This window comes from Dendropsophus ebraccatus, chromosome 4 (genome assembly GCF_027789765.1).
Source record: "Dendropsophus ebraccatus isolate aDenEbr1 chromosome 4, aDenEbr1.pat, whole genome shotgun sequence".
Lineage (NCBI taxonomy): Eukaryota > Metazoa > Chordata > Amphibia > Anura > Hylidae > Dendropsophus > Dendropsophus ebraccatus.
The window spans coordinates 1107701-1126253 of NC_091457.1; the positions used below are offsets into that span (position 1 = coordinate 1107701).

The window sequence follows — 18553 nt, forward strand, 5'->3', positions numbered from 1 at the left end:
CCTCATACCCCCCCTGTACATCTCACCTGTAATGTCCTCATACCCCTGTACATCTCACCTGTAATGTCCTCATACCCCCTGTACATCTCACCTGTAATGTCCTCATACCCTCCTGTACATCTCACCTGTAATGTCCTCATACCCCCCTGTACATCTCACCTGTAATGTCCTCACACCCCTCCTGTACATCTCACCTGTAATGTCCTCATACCCCCTGTACATCTCACCTGTAATATCCTCATACCCCTGTACATCTCACCTGTAATGTCCTCATACCCCCCTGTACATCTCACCTGTAATGTCCTCATACCCCCCTGTACATCTCACCTGTAATGTCCTCATACCCCCCTGTACATCTCACCTGTAATGTCCTCATACCCCCTGTACATCTCACCTGTAATGTCCTCATACCCCCCTGTACATCTCACCTGTAATATCCTCATACCCCCCTGTACATCTCACCTGTAATGTCCTCATACCCCCCTGTACATCTCACCTGTAATGTCCTCATACCCCTGTACATCTCACCTGTAATGTACTCATACCTCTGTACATCTCACCTGTAATGTCCTCATACCCCCTGTACATCTCACCTGTAATGTCCTCATACCCCCTGTACATCTCACCTGTAATGTCCTCATACCCCCCCCCTGTACATCTCACCTGTAATGTCCTCATACCCCCCTGTACATCTCACCTGTAATGTCCTCATACCCCTGTACATCTCACCTGTAATGTCCTCATACCCCTGTACATCTCACCTGTAATGTCCTCATACCCCCCTGTACATCTCACCTGTAATGTCCTCATACCCCCCCCCTGTACATCTCACCTGTAATGTCCTCATACCCCCCTGTACATCTCACCTGTAATATCCTCATACCCCTGTACATCTCACCTGTAATGTCCTCATACCCCCCTGTACATCTCACCTGTAATGTCCTCATACCCCCCTGTACATCTCACCTGTAATGTCCTCATACCCCTGTACATCTCACCTGTAATATCCTCATACCCCTGTACATCTCACCTGTAATGTCCTCATACCCCTCCTGTACATCTCACCTGTAATGTCCTCATACCCCTGTACATCTCACCTGTAATATCCTCATACCCCCCTGTACATCTCACCTGTAATGTCCTCATACCCCCCTGTACATCTCACCTGTAATATCCTCATACCCCCGTACATCTCACCTGTAATGTCCTCATACCCCTGTACATCTCACCTGTAATGTCCTCATACCCACTGTACATCTCACCTGTAATGTCCTCATACCCCCCTGTACATCTCACCTGTAATATCCTCACACCCCCCTGTACATCTCACCTGTAATGTCCTCATAGCCCCTGTACATCTCACCTGTAATATCCTCATACCCCCAGTACATCTCACCTGTAATGTCCTCATACCCCTCCTGTACATCTCACCTGTAATGTCCTCATACCCCTCCTGTACATCTCACCTGTAATGTCCTCATACCCCCTGTACATCTCACCTGTAATGTCCTCATACCCCCTGTACATCTCACCTGTAACCTTCAGTTTCAGCTCTTGTTCTGCCTGTGTATCTGTCGGAGGGTGATAGGTTCTACAGACGTATCTGACCGTATCTTCCGTCACATGTGGTCTTATAATTAGGGCACTCTGGAAGCTGTGGGACTTGTCATCGAGCTCGTCCTCTGTCACATTGTGGACACCATCTTTTTTCTTGGCCTCCTCATTAGACTTCCAGGTTACGATCTCCGTCTCCTGGTTCTTCTGGTCCTTCTTCAGCCACGTTATATGTAGAGGCTTGGGTTTAAATCCAATAATTGGACAAGTCAGCGTCATGGGCTCCTGGTGGGTCATATACACTGGACTGACGATCTTCAGTAACCTTGGAGGAACTAGAAGAAAGTGGGAGAATCTGGTGATGGAACCATGAGAGGTGGCCTGTCCAGGTTACAGTGCTATTCTGTGTATCTGGGAGGGCTATCCTCATCAGTGCTGGCAGCTCAGGGGACTTCCAGCTACATTATATTATGTATATATACCGACACAAGTTTTCCCTGACTGATTATTAGTGATCCCAGCGCTATATAAATTATGTACAACAAAAAGATGAAAAAGTGCTAAAACTACAGCTACATATAAAGCAATTACAATCCATGTAACAATAATACTATTGGTTATAACCCAGAATAAATTGACAATGAGCACTCTCCCTCACAATAGGACAAAACATAACATAGACTCCAATATCTGAGCATGTGAAGAGCTGCCCCATAGGGGGCACTAATGTACGGCAGAGTCAAAGGGCATCATAGGTCACGTATACAATGGAGGTACAGTGTGTGTGTGTTAGTGGTCTTATACGGATCTGTCCATCACAAACAGCCCAAACAAGGCCCCACCTACTCTATTCTGCGCCAATCCCAGCTACGTAGCACCTGACCCGGTAAAGACCCACGAATCAGAATACTACAAAACGCCACTCCGGGAAAAAAGCTGCGTTGGATTTATATAGATATACGAATATACATTTACGTTAATGAAGGTTTAATATAAAGTAATATCATGAAATATTCATGAAAGCATTGTATTAAAATCTAAGAAAAAAAACGTATCCTCTGGAAGAGCCCAGGTAAGTTGTTCTCAGGCCGGGTACGTCCGGGACTCTCATAGTGATATGTAGTGGATGTCTCTTTAGTGACGATGGCGATCTGTAGATTCTGTAGGCTGGGGGACACATTGGAGTCTGAGTCTCCCCGCTACCGTCCCATCACTCATAATGCATGGAGGATTTTCTATAGCAGACATACAAGGCCTCTTATATATCCATAGCCATAGCTTATCTCTTCTAAAAGAAATGTGAACCCATCAATATGAGGATGTATGGGGAGGAAGCTGCTCTTTACCTTTCCTGACTGAGGAACCAGTGATGATCAGAGAATCTTCTATAATTCTTACCTCCGATGATGCGCAGAGTTCTCTTCTTGGAGACGGCCGCCGCCAGGGCCGGGTGTGACACATGTACAGATAATTCGGCCTCATTGTCTTCCCAATAGCTGGGAGTGATGTGAAGAGAACACTGACCGCTGTAAGTGTGAAGTCTACTCCATGGGACACAGCGGAGGAGACCGGATCTATTGGGTGTTATTATCGGTCTCATCTTTAGCTGTAGGGGCCCCTGTGTGTGACTGACATCCCCATTCATCAGTTTCTGCTGTTCTATATCCACATCCACACTACCATCCCCATCATTGTCCTCCATCATCTCTCCGGCTGAGGGATCCGCGTCTCTGGATCTCCAGGTGTGGATCATCATCATCTCCGCTCCACGTCTCTTCAGACCCACAGAGATCTCCAGGTCGTTGGGCCTGAAGCTCGTAATGTGACAAGTCAGAGTCGTCCTGCTCATGTCGATCAGCTGATCATTCCCGAAGATCTCAGAAAGGTTGGGGGGATCTGTAGGGAGTAAGGAGATACAACCACATTACACATTGCACTGGGAGAGTTAAAGGCTCTGTCTGCTACTTCCATACTCCATATCGGTCATTGGCCGCGGTCCGGTCGCACTTCAGTCAGAGATTGGCTGAGTGGGCTGTCCTTACAGAGATGACTCAGACATAGTGGCTGTTGTGGGGGACCCGATGACGCTACAGGAGGACCCCGGGGGAACGTGGTTAGCCAAGAGGTTTGTTATTTTCTCTGCAGCCCCAGCACTGTATCACATAAATAATAAGGATGTTTCATGGATAATGACCCCACATGCTCCAATGGAGATCTTTTATACTAGCACAGGACCCGATTTAAATCCCACAGGGGAATATACAAAAATGTGCAATGATTTTTCCACTGAGAGAAGCTTTCCAGACGCTATGATAAAGCCTAGCTGTGATCATCTTTCAGCTACCCATTAGGGTGGGTTCATACTGAGGAATTATCGTGGATAAACTCAGTGGAATTCCGCAGTATGTCCGCACGCATGGACGCGCGCCTTTCTGCCACCTCCATAGACGCCATTCTATGGGCCGGTGTATTCCGCTATCCGCTGAAACAAGTGACATGTCACTTCTACTGGCGGATAGCGGAATTCGCCGGCCCATAGAATGGTGTCTATGGAGCCGGCGGAAAGGGACACAACGGAATTCCGCGGACATTATCCACAAGAATTCCTCAGTAGGAACCCACCCTTAGAGTGGAAACTACAGTCTCTGAGCGCCCTTTGCCTAAAAGAAGTTCCAGGCCATTTGTTGTAGACCTGTGACTTGTGGATGGAGAAGAGGGCCCTGAGATAGGGGGTGAGCAATCTCCTTAACCCATAGCTGCACCAGGACGTTACTGAATGTCCTCGTGCCGCTATGGGAGTTCAGAGGGGGTGAACTGCCGCGATCCCGGGTGCCGCATGTAGCCCGGGATCGCGGCTATTAGCGGGCACGGTCCGATCGCCGTGCCCGCTAATTAAGTACTTAGAAGCAGCTGTCAAAGTTGACAGCTGCTTCTAAATACTTGCTCATATCCATCCCTGGTGGTCTAGTGGGGGAATCGCCCCCCTGCGGCACGATTGCGGGGGGGGCGATCCCCGCATCCATCCCGGGCCGGGGTCTGTGCCGTAATGGCGCTGATCCCATCTTGGCATTCTATTGCTTTTGACTGCAGCAGCCAAAAGCAATAGAACACCGATCTCATGGATTCATGCAGAATAACTACACTGCATGGATCTCTATGAGAGATCAGAGTACATATACTAGAAGTCCCCCAGGGGGAACAACCCTAACCCCAGGGGGGGGGAATAACCCTAACCCCAGGGGGGTGGACTAACCCTAACCCCAGGGGGGGGGAATAACCCTAACCCCAGGGGGGGAATAACCCTAACCCCAGGGGGGGGAATAACCCTAACCCCAGGGGGGAATAACCCTAACCCCAGGGGGGGGAATAACCCTAACCCCAGGGGGGGAATAACCCTAACCCCAGGGGGAATAACCCTAACCCCAGGGGGGCTTCTAGTATATGTGTAAAGTAAAAGAAAAATGTATTTTTAATAACACAAAATCCCCTCCCCTAATAAAAGTCAGAATCACCCCCCTTTCCCCTCCCCTAATAAAAGTCAGAATCACCCCCCTTTCCCCATTTTATAAATATAAATAAATTAATAAACAAACATGTTTGGTATCGCCGCGTGCGTAATCGCCCAAACTATTAATTAATCACATTCCTGATCTCACACGGTAAACGGCGTCAGCGCAAACAAATCCCAAAGTGCAAAATTGCGCATTTTTGGTCGCATCAAATCCAGAATAATTGTAATAAAAAGCGATCAAAAAGTCGTATATGCGCAATCAAGGTACCGATAGAAAGAGCACATCATGGCGCAAAAAAATGACACCTCACACCGCCCCATAGACCAAAGGATAAAAGCGCTATAAGCCGGGGAATGGAGAGATTGTAAGGAACATATATTTTCTTTAAAAGGTTTTAATTTTTTACAAGCCATCAAATCAAATAAAAGTTATACATGTTACATATCGTTGTAATCGTAACAACTTAAGGAACATATATAACTAGTCAGTTTTACCCCAGGGCTAACGGAGTAAAAACAACCCCCCCCCCCCCCCCCCCCGCCCCAATTAAAAAAAAAAAAAACATTTTTTTTTTTTCAATTTCACCACACATATAATTTTTTTCTGGTTTCCCGGCACATTTTAGGCAAAAATTACATCTGCCATAGCAAAGTACAATTAGTTGCGCAAAAAATAAGGGCTCATTTGGGTCTCTAGGTGGAAAAATGCAAGCGCTATGGCCTTATATACACGAGGAGGGAAAAACGAAAACGCAAAAATGAAAACTGGCTGTGTCCCCTAAGGGTTAAAGCGTAACTGTCATGTTTTTTTTATTGCAGAAATCAGTAGTATAAGGGATTTTAAGAAACTCTGTAATAGGTTTGATCAGCCAAAAAAGCCTCCTTCTGTCCTCAAGAAGCAATCTCCCAGCCTCCCCCCCCCCCCCCCTGACTCCTTATCTGTGCATTATCAGGCAAACACGTCTTCATTACAGAGAAGCCAGTGAAGACGGGTTCTGCTCTCTCCATTCTATCCTTATGGAGGGGGAGGGGCTGGGGGAGATGTGGGAGCAGGAAGAGGTGACATGAAGGTCAGCTGTTTGTAGACTCTCTGGGCACCTTTTTTTTTTTAACTCTTTATTATTTTAGTTTTTCCATTAACAAAGAAAAATGTTGGAAAGGCAGTGGTCCTCAACAACAAGGACAACTGTGTGACAAACAATTCAGTGCATTCCACACAAATAAACGGTACTAAACATCCAGCGGCAGAGCGGAGCATGACATCAGAGGGTGATACACCGCTAAGAATCTCATTGTGCGAGACATAAACACATAAGAGGTATCCCTCCTCTGCTGCTGCCAACATATGTCAATAAACATCCCCCTCCCTCCCCACCCCCGAAGCGGCAGATGGGAGAGGAAAATAAATAAATAAAACACAAAAAGGAAGACAAAAATACACACATCCAGGGTAACAAATTATTTTAGGCAGATCATTTACACCCAATCCTTCCAAATAAACAGGTGCTTGCCAATTCCATCCTTTTTACTTTTATACCTCAGAGGTTCATACTGCTTAATCTGGGAAACTAAATTCTTCCAGGCTTCCAACACTGGGGATTGCTGTGCCAGCCACCCCCTCCTAATAAGCAACCTGGCACAGAATAGACATTTGGTATATCCAAGGACCCGCCCAAAATCCCAATTACCGCTAACCTTGGGATCTTCTGCTTGGTTATACAATTCAGAGTATCAAAAACCACTTTCCAGAAACCCTGGACTTTCCTACATCCCCAGATTATGTGAAAAAAGTCTGCATCATCGCAACCACATCTGGGACAGTTCGCCGACTCTCTTATCCCCATCTTAAACAAAATTAAAGGTGAATAGTAGTTACGGTGGAGAATTCTAAATTGAACCAGCTTGTGAGCTTCATTCATGGAAACGTTCTCCAAGTTTGAACATATATTCTGCCATGCCTCCTCCCCGAGATTACCAACTTCCTGTTCCCACTTTACCTTCTTACTATCTAGTGCGACATACTTCATTTCATTAGCCAAAATTTTGTAGATCAAAGAGAGACCTCTTCTTGCCTTTCCCATGCCCTGTAACACTGAAAATATTCTGTGCTCATTAATCACGAAATAACTCGCACCATCTGATGCTTTACACACCTGCTGTAGTTGTAGAAAAAAAACCCTGTGCTTATCTTCTAGCCCAAACCATTCCTTAACCTCTTGGAAAGTCAGGAGCTTGCCACTCTGAAAAAGCCGCCATACCAACTTAACCCTTAGACGACCCTGGACGTAGGGTTACGTCATGGAAGTCTGTCCCCAGACGACCCATGACGTAACCTTACGTCCTGGGTGTTTTTCCTGCTATGAAGCGCGCTCCGGAGCGGAGCGCGCTTCATAGCAGGTGGGGGCCGGCTGCAATCAGCAGCCGGGACCTCACCGGTAATGACACGCTGCAGCGATCGCGCTGCCGCGTGTCATTAACCCCTTAAACACCGCGATCACAGCGCGACCGCGGTGTTTAAGTGTAAGTGACAGGGGGAGTCCCCTGTCACTTACCGATCGGGACCCCCGCAGTGTGACTGCGGGGGTCCCGATCATTGAAACGGACTGCCGGAGGTCTCTCACCTGCCTCCGTGCGGTCCGATCGGCGATCTGCTACACTGAGCCTGCACAGGCAGGCTCAATGAGCAGATCGCCGATAACACTCATCAATGCTGTGCCTATGGCATAGCATTCATCAGTGTAGAAATCAAAGTAATGTATGTACAAGTCCCCCAAAGGGACTTCAAAAGTGTAAAAAAAAAAAAGTTCAAAACACTAACACACAACCCCAAAACCCCTCCCCCAATAAAAGTCTAAATCACCCCCCTTTCCCATTATATAAATAAAACATATAAAAATGAATAAATAGATAAACATATAATATACCGTAGCGTGCATAATTGTCCGATCTATTAAAATATAACAAGCGTCATTGCGAACGGTAAACGGCGTACACGAAAAGAGGGAAAAAGTGCGCTGATTACCGATTGTATGTTACATTATATATTAAAAAAAATCAATAAAAAGTGATCAAAACGTCCGATCTTCACAAATATGGTATTAATAAAAACTAGAGATCATGGCGGAAAAAATGACACCCCATACAGCCCCATAGGTGAAAAAATAAAACCGTTATAAGCGTCACAATAGGCCCATTTTATTTATAATTAATTGCCAAAAAAAAGGATTTCATAAAAATATATATATAACATTAGAGAATCTGTGTAACCTGCATATGGTTGTGTTCAGACTGACCTATAGAATAATAGTGTAATGTCGCTGTTACCATATAGTGCATTACGTAGACACAGGAACTCCCCAAACATTACCATATTGCATTCTTTTTTGCGATTTCACCAATTTATATCTTCATAAATAATATATTTGGGGTTCCATCATACATGTTATGGTAAAATGAATGACGCCATTACACAGTACAACTATTCCTGTAAAAAAAAAGCACTTACATGGCCTGTAGATAGAAAACTGAGAGTGCTAGAGCTCTTAGAAGGGGAGGAGGGAAAAACGAAAGCACTAAGATCAAAATTTGCGCAGTCCACTGGGTCATTTTGGGCCTGGTCCTCAAAGGGTTAAAGTGTCACTGTCGTGAATTTTTTTTTTTGCAGAAATCAATAGTCCAGGCGATTTTAAGAAACTTTGTAATTGGGTTTATTATCCGAAAAATGCATTTTTATCATGAAAAAGCAGTTTGAAGCTCTCCCCCCTGTCTTCATTGTTCTCCCATGGAGAGAGCTAAAGAAAAGACCAAAACAGGACAACAAAGAGTTAATCTACAAATCCCTCCTGGGATATCTCCTGTGACAGTCACCAGTGACCTGTCTGAGCTCGGATTACAGCTGTCACCCAGCTCCGTGCCTGTAATCCTCTGTTATCTGCTTTCTGCTGCCGGCTAACTCCCTCCTTCCTCCTCCCCCCTCCCCTCTCCATAGAGCAGACAGGGTACGACTCCTGCAACAAGTCACAATTTTCAGATTTTTCAGAGTGGATGAAAAAGAGGAAGGAGGGGGGGGGACCTGGGAAAAGGCTTTTTACATGCAGATAATGGCAGATTTGGCTAATAAACCCAATTACAAAGTTTCTTAAAATCGCCTGGACTATTGATTTCTGCAAAAAAAAAAAAAAAAAAATACGACAGTGACTCTTTAATCCCTTTTACGTGCCAAAATTTCCAGTTGTGAATCTTCATAAATTCCAACAAGTGGAAATTGTTCCGTAATGGAGAACAACTCATACTACCCACTATACCACATCTTTGCTTAGTGTAAGACCATACTTTATCGTATAGATTACATAGTGAATTGTTAGTTACCCCACCACCCCAGTAACCAGCTTCAAGCTATTCAAATACATTGTCATAATTACTAATCCCAACCTTGTGCTGAAGAGGGGAAATACTTTTCCATCCTGCTAACTTACTTAAATGTGAAGAAATAAAATATAATCTAAGATCGGGCATGGAAAAGCCACCTACCCTTTTAGGGCCACTGAAAGCTCTGTATTTAAGTCTCACCCGTTTCCTCCCCCAGATGAGGTTCCCCAGTAGGATCTCAATCTTCCTAATCCACCTATCACTCACCCATACAGGGCAAGCTCCAAAAAAGAAGAGTAGCTGGGGAAGGACGACCATCTTTACAATGGCAAGTCTATCTGCCATCGAAACTGGTAGCCTTTTCCACACATTCATTCTCTTTTCCAGGTTTTTAGCTCACAAAAGTCACTAACGTTGGGCCCTACCTTGATACCCAGATATTCCAGCGGCTCCATGGGCCCTAAAACCCTTAAGTTACCCGCGACCGCGGAGGAGGATCCCAAATTTAGTAAGGAAGACTTATCCCAGTTGATGGATGACCCAGACGGGATAATATACTCACTCAGTTCATCTACAATACGCGATAATTTACTGTCAGGGTCCTTAACCAACAATAGAATGTCATCGGCATACAACAGGAGTTTGTTCTTATTACCTTCTATACCGAACCCCTCATAGTCCAACCGTGTCCTGACCCACTGTGCCAAAGGTTCTATACACACAGTGAAAATAAAAAAGGGGAGAGTGGACAGCCTTGCCGAGTTCCTCGAAAGGGTTATTAAGGGTTACCATTAATTAATAAACAGGCTATGGGATCATGATATAGTGTTTTAATCTGCCCCAGAAATACCGGCCCAAAGCCAAACTTAGCTAGGACCTCCCAGAGGTACCCCCACTCCACCCTGTCGAAGGCCTTAGCTGCGTCCAACGACAGGATGGAGTGGGCCCCCTCCCCACGCTCCAAGATAGCCGAATGGAGCTTAATGATGTTATCATGCACTGTCTTATTGGGCATGAAACCCCCCTGCTCCTCACCTATCAGCTGGGGGATAACTCTTAATTTTCTTTGCCAGCACTTTTGCAAAAAGCTTGACGTCAGTGTTAAGGAGCGAGATGGGGCGGTATTATTTGACCAATTTCAGATCCTTCCCCTTTTTCCCCAGCAAGATTATATGGGCTTCTCTCATAGACTGAGATAACATCCCCCCTTTACAGGATTCATTTAATACCTCGGCAAGTGTGGGCAGGATTACGGCGGAATATTTCCTATACATCTGGAAAGGTAACCCATCTGGACCAGGTGAGGTATTACCTGATATAGATGCTAGAGCTTCTTCTAAATCTGACAGTGTGATCCCCCCTCCAAGCGATCCCTGTCATCCTCCGCCACCACGGGCAGCTCCACCTCTGCAAGCCGGCCAGCAATCCGAAAAAAAACTCTAAATTCTTCAGCAATACCTGACTCATCCACCACCAAACTCCCATCTCTACCAACAACTGATGCTATCTCCTGGTTGTCGGCCCTATTTGTCAAAATTCTGGCCAGCAATTTATTGGGTTTCCCCCCATGTACAAATTTATCTTGCCCAGAAAAAAAAACAATGTTGCACTTTCTCCTTTATAAACTTCCCGAAGTCCTCTTGTGCGACTGTCCCAGCTCTCCACAGAAGCCCTTTCCGCATGCTCCATGGTTCTCTGGTGTACTGCCTCCTGCAACTCCACTTCCCTAGACGCAAACCCCCTTTTACACCTCTTGATATTTTGGATTAGGATTCCCCTCAAAGAAGCCTTAAAAGTATCCCACACAACTAATAAAGATGCAGACCCCTTGTTGGAAGACCAAAACCCATTCATTTCCTTAACTATATGTTGTTCTTGGTCAATAATCGACAACCAATGGGGATTAATTTTCATCCTATTATGAGCACCTGACCTCTGATCTTCCCCTAACTCAACAACGAGAGGGGTATGATCACATATGGATCTAGGAGCATAAAAAATCCTTTTAACCTGCCGCAACCTGGAAGATTACAGAGTAACAAAGCTATGCGTGAAGCCGCATCATACGAGCTGCTAAAGCATGAATATTCCCGCTTATCTGGGTTCAAGATACGCCATACCTCCCACCACCCCATTTCTTCACAAAAGTTCCGTAAAGGGGACCGGCCATAGTCACGAGGTTTACCTGAGCTGTGTCTATCCAATAACAAGTCCATAATACAGTTGAAGTCACCACCCACATATAATTCAGCGACTGCGAATAGGACATCCATCCGGAAAGGGGGCGCTATATACAGGAATGCCAATATTGTGTTTACACCTTCCAGAGAACCATGGAGCAACACAAATCTACCCCGATCATCAACCTTAACACACCAAGGTTTAAATTAGATTTTTTTTATGAAATTAAACAGATACGCCCGAAGAATATGACGACAGAGCCGAGTGATACTCAAACTTCGCACACTTCTTCTTCATGCTATCCACCTTATCAGGGGCCAGATGTGTTTCTATAGGGACAATTATGGCAGGGAGATATTTACCAATCCTATCTGCTATCGCACACTTCTTAGCTCTGTCGGCCATACCCCGGGTGTTCCAGATCACAATCCTAGTGCACATAGATCAAAAAATAAATAAATTAAAAAAAAAAATCCCCTCCCACAAATCTGTCGCTCCCGAACCCTCCCACCCCCACCCTTCCCAAACCCTCCCCAAACCCTCCCCACCTGTCGCGCATGATACCATGCACCACCCTCTACCAAGCTGCACATTGCTCTTCCCTGCTCCACAGCATAAATGTCATACACCAAAACCATACTATGCTGCCCCTTAGGTTATCACAAACAACTAATTTTCAACACCCTCAGCATCCAACCACTCAGCCAAATCAGAAGCATTGTTAAAAAAAAAAATAATAAAAAAAACCTGAATTACTATAAATAAATGGACCAAAAATAAATGATCTAAACATAAATGAAGTAGCCTCTCCTCAGGCCTCCCAATAGGAGTTAGTTACTACCCAACAGATAGAAAAGCCAAAATCCAGGTTTCAATTGCATCTAGCTGACCATAGTGATTTTGTACATCCATGTGTTCCTCTGATAACATCATTCAACCCCTCCTCTAATATGAGAGCTGATTACACAGTACATGAAGGCGAGACACAGTCTTATCAAACATTTCAATTCATAAGAATAGCAACTGGCCGTCTCAGCTTCCTCTCTTCTGTGTGAGTTCTCTGTTGAGGGGGTTGAAGTTCTTATGGGTCACACGCTTATTGTTCACCTGGGGGCATAAATCCCAAACAGAGGTAGCATACTGTGTCCAGGCAACTGAAAGGAAAAAGGTCATTATAGTTCACCACTAGAGACAGGAGGGGGGCAGCGGGGCACCTTGCATACAGTAGTTCCATCCCCCAAAAGATAAGGGGTTTAGCAGAGGGAGTCCTTTTCCTACTCCTGTTCAGCCAGAGTGGTTGCTGAGAGCGCAAACCCTTTTAGTTCATAACTTGCAAAAAAAAACAAAAAAAACACACATGCTGTCCGCAGATTCAGCTGTTTTCTTAGTCTGAACAGTTACTTAGGACGAATTCAACACTATTCCTATAGTTATCAGCGGTGCTGCGTGTATCATAAATCCCATTGGAGTCCCAAGGAGATGGTATTATAAACTGGTAGCCAGCAGCCTCACCCTACCACTGGAGCCCATTTCTGCAGCCTTGTTTCAGAGCAGTTCTGTCCTAGTGTCCAGAGATTGATCAGCTGAGGAGGAGTGTGCTGATTTAGCTATGAGCTGCCCCAATTAACTCCTTCCGCCCCTGTAGAAGAGGGCTACAAAGCAAAACAGGCAGAGAAAAAATAAATAAAAAAATCATAAGTATACTGTCAAGAACCGGCTTCCAGCCTCAAAATACACCGGTGCTCTTGCTCACCCAAACCTTAAAACAGCTCAGCGCTAGCTGTGTAGCCACGGATGCCGGCGTTGCAGACCCCGCCATCAGCCTTAACTGCCAGCAGCCAGATTTTTATAGCCCAGTGTTCTCTCACCCCTCGTCCCTCTCAGCAAGGGGAGGGGGTGCACATAAGCAGAGCCCCCAGCATCCTTCCCAGGAGAATGCAGCGCCCCAGACACGCCTGAAGGATCCACCAACTCCTGGGCCCGGCATCTTCCACAACCGCCAGCACCTCCGGAAGGCTGACTCCCACCGCTGCCTCCTCCACCATATGCCGCCTCTTCTCTCTATTCCCAGTTCTCATCAGAGGCCGGCACGGTGCAGCCCGGCATCCCAGCACTCATATGGGCAGCTCAGGGTTCTCATCAGCAGCTCAGGATCCTCATGGAGCAGGGAGAGAGAGCAATGTGTGCGGCTACTCAGTCATGCCGCTAGCCACGCCCATCAATGTCTGGGCACCTAAAACGCTGGATTCTGGGGTCAGAAAGGTCAGTGCTTATCTATGAACTTACTGAGAGAAGATTGCAGGGTGTTGTGCTGTGCAGGACTGCTCCGTGCTCACTCACTCCTCTCAGCCCCTCCCCTCTCCATAGACCATAATGGACACAGAAATCCTGCTTCTTTTTTTAATATTTGTTTTTTATTAAAAAATTTTCAAAGAAAATTTTCAACAATGTAGACATCAAAACAAAAAAGAGCATTGTACATATGATAGTAACCCAGTATAGCCCGAATACACAGAGATAACAAGTCATTGTCCCTAATAATAGCACAAGAGGGGCAATGGACCAGAACGACAATGTCTGAGCTCCAATGTAAGTGCGTATGGCGATCTCCGAATGATACCATAAAAAGCTAGACTACATAAAGACACCAGACAGTACACAGGAGGGAAGAAAAGAAAGGGGGGAGGGGTAAGGGAAGAGCCCACATCAAACTGGACTAGTTTAAGAGGCAGAAGGGTCGGAGCGGTCAGTATTCCTCTCCACCCAATAGAGATCCCATGGGTCCCAGACTTTTTTAAACAGGTCCAATTTGTTGTCTAATCTGGCTGTTAGATGTTCCATGTTCCTTAAATCTAGGATTCTGGCATACAAGTCACTTCTAGAAGGTGGTGCTACAGCTTTCCAATACTTTGCTATCAGGCTCCGTGCTGCCGTGAGAAGATGCAACAGCAATTTGAGAGTATGGCGTCTCAGTTTGACTGATGTAATGTTAAAAAGATAGAATACCGGATCCAAGGGGATATCTATACCTGACACATCCTTAATTAGGCCCTTAACCATCTGCCAATATGGGGAGATGAGAGGGCAAAGCCAATAGATGTGTGGGAGGGTGCCCACCGTCTGTTGACATCTCCAACAAAGATTGGAGATCATTGGGTTCATTGCATGCAGAACTCTTGGAGTATAATGCCAGAGCAACATTATTTTATATTGATTTTCTTTGTATGTTACGCAGATAGAAGTCTTAGTCGCTCTGTCCCATATTACACTCCAAATGCTCTGAGGCAGACGCCTCCCGAAAAGGCCTTCCCATGTGTCCATGTAGGGATACCGCACATCTACATCCGGTGGCAGCTGCTTAATCAATCTGTATATATCCGAGATTAGGCCTTTGGTAGACACCCCAGCCTTGCAAAGCCTCTCAAAATCTGTTGATAGGGATACTGTCGTTGAAGAGAATAGTGTCACCATGTAGTGCTTGATCTGGAGGTATTGAAACTGTGTTGCAATGGGGAGGTTAAAGTCCTTAGCTAGACTAGAGAATGAGCGCAGACTCCTGTTTAGCGGAGCCACAATATCAGCAAAGCAAAATAATTCGTTATCATACCAATGTTTCGTCATCCCACTGGTAAGACTGTCCGGCAGTTTAGGATGAAACAGAAATGAAGTCATAGGGGAGCACTTTGACACCAAGGGAAATCGTTGCCTACACACATTCCATATTTGTCTAGTATGGGCCATGGGCCCAAGAGCACTGTCCTGCAGGGTAACATCAGATGTGGACCATAAGAGAGAGTTGGGATGTATTGGAGCTATCCAGAGCTTCTCTATTACCATCCACTTTGAGTAGGCACGTAAAGCGGCCCAGGCTTGGATATGGCATAAGTGAGCCGCCCAATAATAACAAACCAAATCCGGGAGGGCCAAACCCCCCCAGCACTTAGGGGCGAGCAGGATATTTTTTGCCACCCTATGTCTTCTATGTGCCCAGACAAAGCGGAGGATAGAATCCTGTAGGGCCTTAAGGGCTCTGAGGGGTACCTGAATCGGGAGGGCTTCAAAATGATATATCAACTTAGGGAGGATGGTCATCTTGACCGCTGCAATTCTTCCCATGAGTGATAATGGGAGGGTATGCCATTTATCCAGCAGAGCCTGAATCTCAGAAAAGAGCCTAGGGAAGTTTTGGGCATATAGAGAAGAGTAGGAGTTAGTAATCTGGACCCCTAAGTATTTGAGGGAAAGATCTTTCCAGTTATATTTATAATTAGAATGTAGGGTATCTAGTAAGGGCTCCGGTAAGTTAATGGCTAGGGCTTCGGTCTTGGACGTATTCACTTTATAGCCGGAGAGTCGGCTAAATGTGTGCAGTAGTTCATGAAGATTGGGTAGGGAAATGTGGGGTTGGGTAATCGTTAGCAGGACGTCGTCTGCAAACAGTGAGGGTTTGAAGTCGACCCCTCTAGTCCGTATCCCATGAATAGCAGAGTGTTGCCGTATTGCTGCCACCAGGGGTTCGATGCACAAGACAAAGATAAGGGGGGAAAGGGGGCAGCCTTGCCATGTGCCGTTGTGAATATGTATGAGATTGGACGAGGTGTGGGGAAATTTGATAGTCGCCGTAGGCGAGGCGTACAGGCCTCTGATCGCTGTGAGAAACCAGACCAAAGGTCTCTAGGACTCTCAGCATGAATGGCCATCCCAGGCGATCAAAGGCCTTCTCCGCATCAAGACTTAAAAGTAGCGCTGAGCCTTGTTTACCGCATCTACAAGATCAATTACGCGTCTCGTGTTATCGCCCCCCTGGCGGCACTAGACAAACCCCACTTGATCCTTGTCAATGAGTTGTGGGAGCCATACCAATAGTCGATTAGCAAGGACCTTAGTGAACAATTTAAGGTCTGCATTGAGGAGTGCAATAGGGCGATAGCTCCCACAATCCAAGGGATCTTTTCCCGGCTTAGGGAGTAGGGTGATGTAAGCATAGGATAGTGTGGTTGGGATGGGTTCCCCTTGGAGGAAGGCATTAAATACTCTAAGTATATGAGGTGTAAGAATATGGGTAAACGTTTTGTAGTATAAGTATGTTAGCCCATCAGGGCCAGGCGACTTGCAATTGGGCAGATCCTTCAGTACTTCCCCTAATTCATCTGCTGTGATCTCTGCGTTTAAAGCATCACGCGCGTCTGCTGACAACCTAGGGAGATTACAAGTAGCTAGGAAAGCGTCGAAGAGGCGCATTCGGTCCCCTGGGGTCTTCGGGAGTGCATCCGGAAGGTTGTATAATCGGGCAAAATAGTCTCTAAACTCCTCCGCTATGGCAGAAGGTTGATGGAGTATAGTGCCATTCTTGTTCCGGATAGTGTGGGGCATCTGCTGGTCAGTACGATCCCTCATTTGCTTAGCCAATAGGGTGTGAGCTTTGTTACCTCTCTCATATTACCTTTGTTTAGTATAAAGTAGGAGTTTTTCCACTTTATCCAAAGCTAGGTTTTTGACTTTGGCTCTGATACTCAGAACCTTTCTCAGAAGTGCCACTGAAGGCGAAGTGACTAGCTTAGCCTCTAAGGAGCGTAACTGGGCAGAGAACTTGTCAATCATGTGGTTTCTATCCTTTTTCAGCTTTGCACTTAAGGATATACAGCAGCCTCTCATTACAGCCTTATGGGCTTTCCATAGCATCACCGAAGACCCCACCGAACCTGTGTTTACAGTGAAATATTCGGTCAAGGAGGACCCTAGACTCTCTCTCAAATTGGGAGTTTTTAGCAGAGTCTCATTGAGTCTCCAATGACATTTTCTAGTGTACAGTGCCGAATCTTTGATGTCTAGTGTGAGTGGGGCGTGAGCCGACCACGTAATAAGTCCCATATGCGCATCTTTCATTATTCGTACTGCTGGAATATTTCCAAAGAAATAATCTATACGGGTAAACGTCCCATGCGGTGAAGAATAAAAGGAGTATGACCTGTCGGAGGGATGGTTAATTCTCCATAGGTCGTATAGAGCATATTTGCGGACTAATTTACAGAAGTCTCTGGCCAGCGAGACCAATGGGGCGGGGGGTTGGACAATAGTTGGAGAAAAGTGATCTACGTGTTCAGACATAACGGCGTTGAAATCTCCCCCTAGAATCAACGTAGAAGGGGGCAGTCTAGATAGTTGTGAAAGAAGCTTGTTCAGAAATCGTATTTGGTGGGAGTTAGGGACTTAGGCGTTACATAGTACAATTGGAAGCCTCCTATAGATACCTTGAAGTATGATATATCTACCCCCGGTGTCTAATGTAGAGGTATGGATCTGAATGGGGCATGCACGTGAGAGAAGTATCTCCACCCCCGCTCGTCTACGATCACAGGGGGCCGAGTATGCTACAAGGAATCCTGCTTCTTCTGAAGTGAGGGGGGAGGCTGGGAGATTGCTTTTTCAGTTCAGAAGGAAACTCTTTTGGTACATAAAACCTATTACAGAGTTTCTTAAAATCGCTTGTACTGTTCATATTTAATGTTTTCAAAAAAATGACCCTGAAATGAGATTTACGCTTTAAGGGTTTAGTATAGCCATCTCTAAACACCAGTAATATGACCTTATGCTAAGACTGGGAGGTCCAACATACATAACCACACAAAAAATGGGGAAAAAATCCCCAAAAATGACCTAAATTTACCCAGTAAAAATCTAAATGCAAAATGCATAGTATTTGTAATAGTCAGTATACTGTAATTACTAGAGCTACCAAGTGTGAAGAACTCATCTATAGTGTATATATACCTATAATCATCCAGGTCACATGTTCAGAAGCGGCTGATTTACTAATGGGTTTGTGTCTATTTTCCCTGTCGCTGAAGTGTTCCACCTTATTTACTAAATTTCCCAAAACCTGAACAACCCGTTGTATTTGTCCAAAACCCCAAAAAGTGGTTGTGTCCTTTAAATCCC

General features: G+C 45.6%; 1 protein-coding gene across 1 annotated transcript in view; it reads right to left on the minus strand.

The window, feature by feature from the left end:
- LOC138787809 (titin-like) overlaps positions 1-18553 on the minus strand; it is a 74475-nt gene that overhangs the window by 40482 nt on the left and 15440 nt on the right. Inside the window, exons 4-5 of the mRNA XM_069964993.1 lie at positions 2953-3450; positions 1533-1889 (exon numbers count right to left, since the gene is read on the minus strand). Of these exons, the coding sequence (XP_069821094.1) occupies positions 1533-1889; positions 2953-3450 (855 nt within the window). The remainder of the gene's footprint in view (positions 1-1532; positions 1890-2952; positions 3451-18553) is intronic.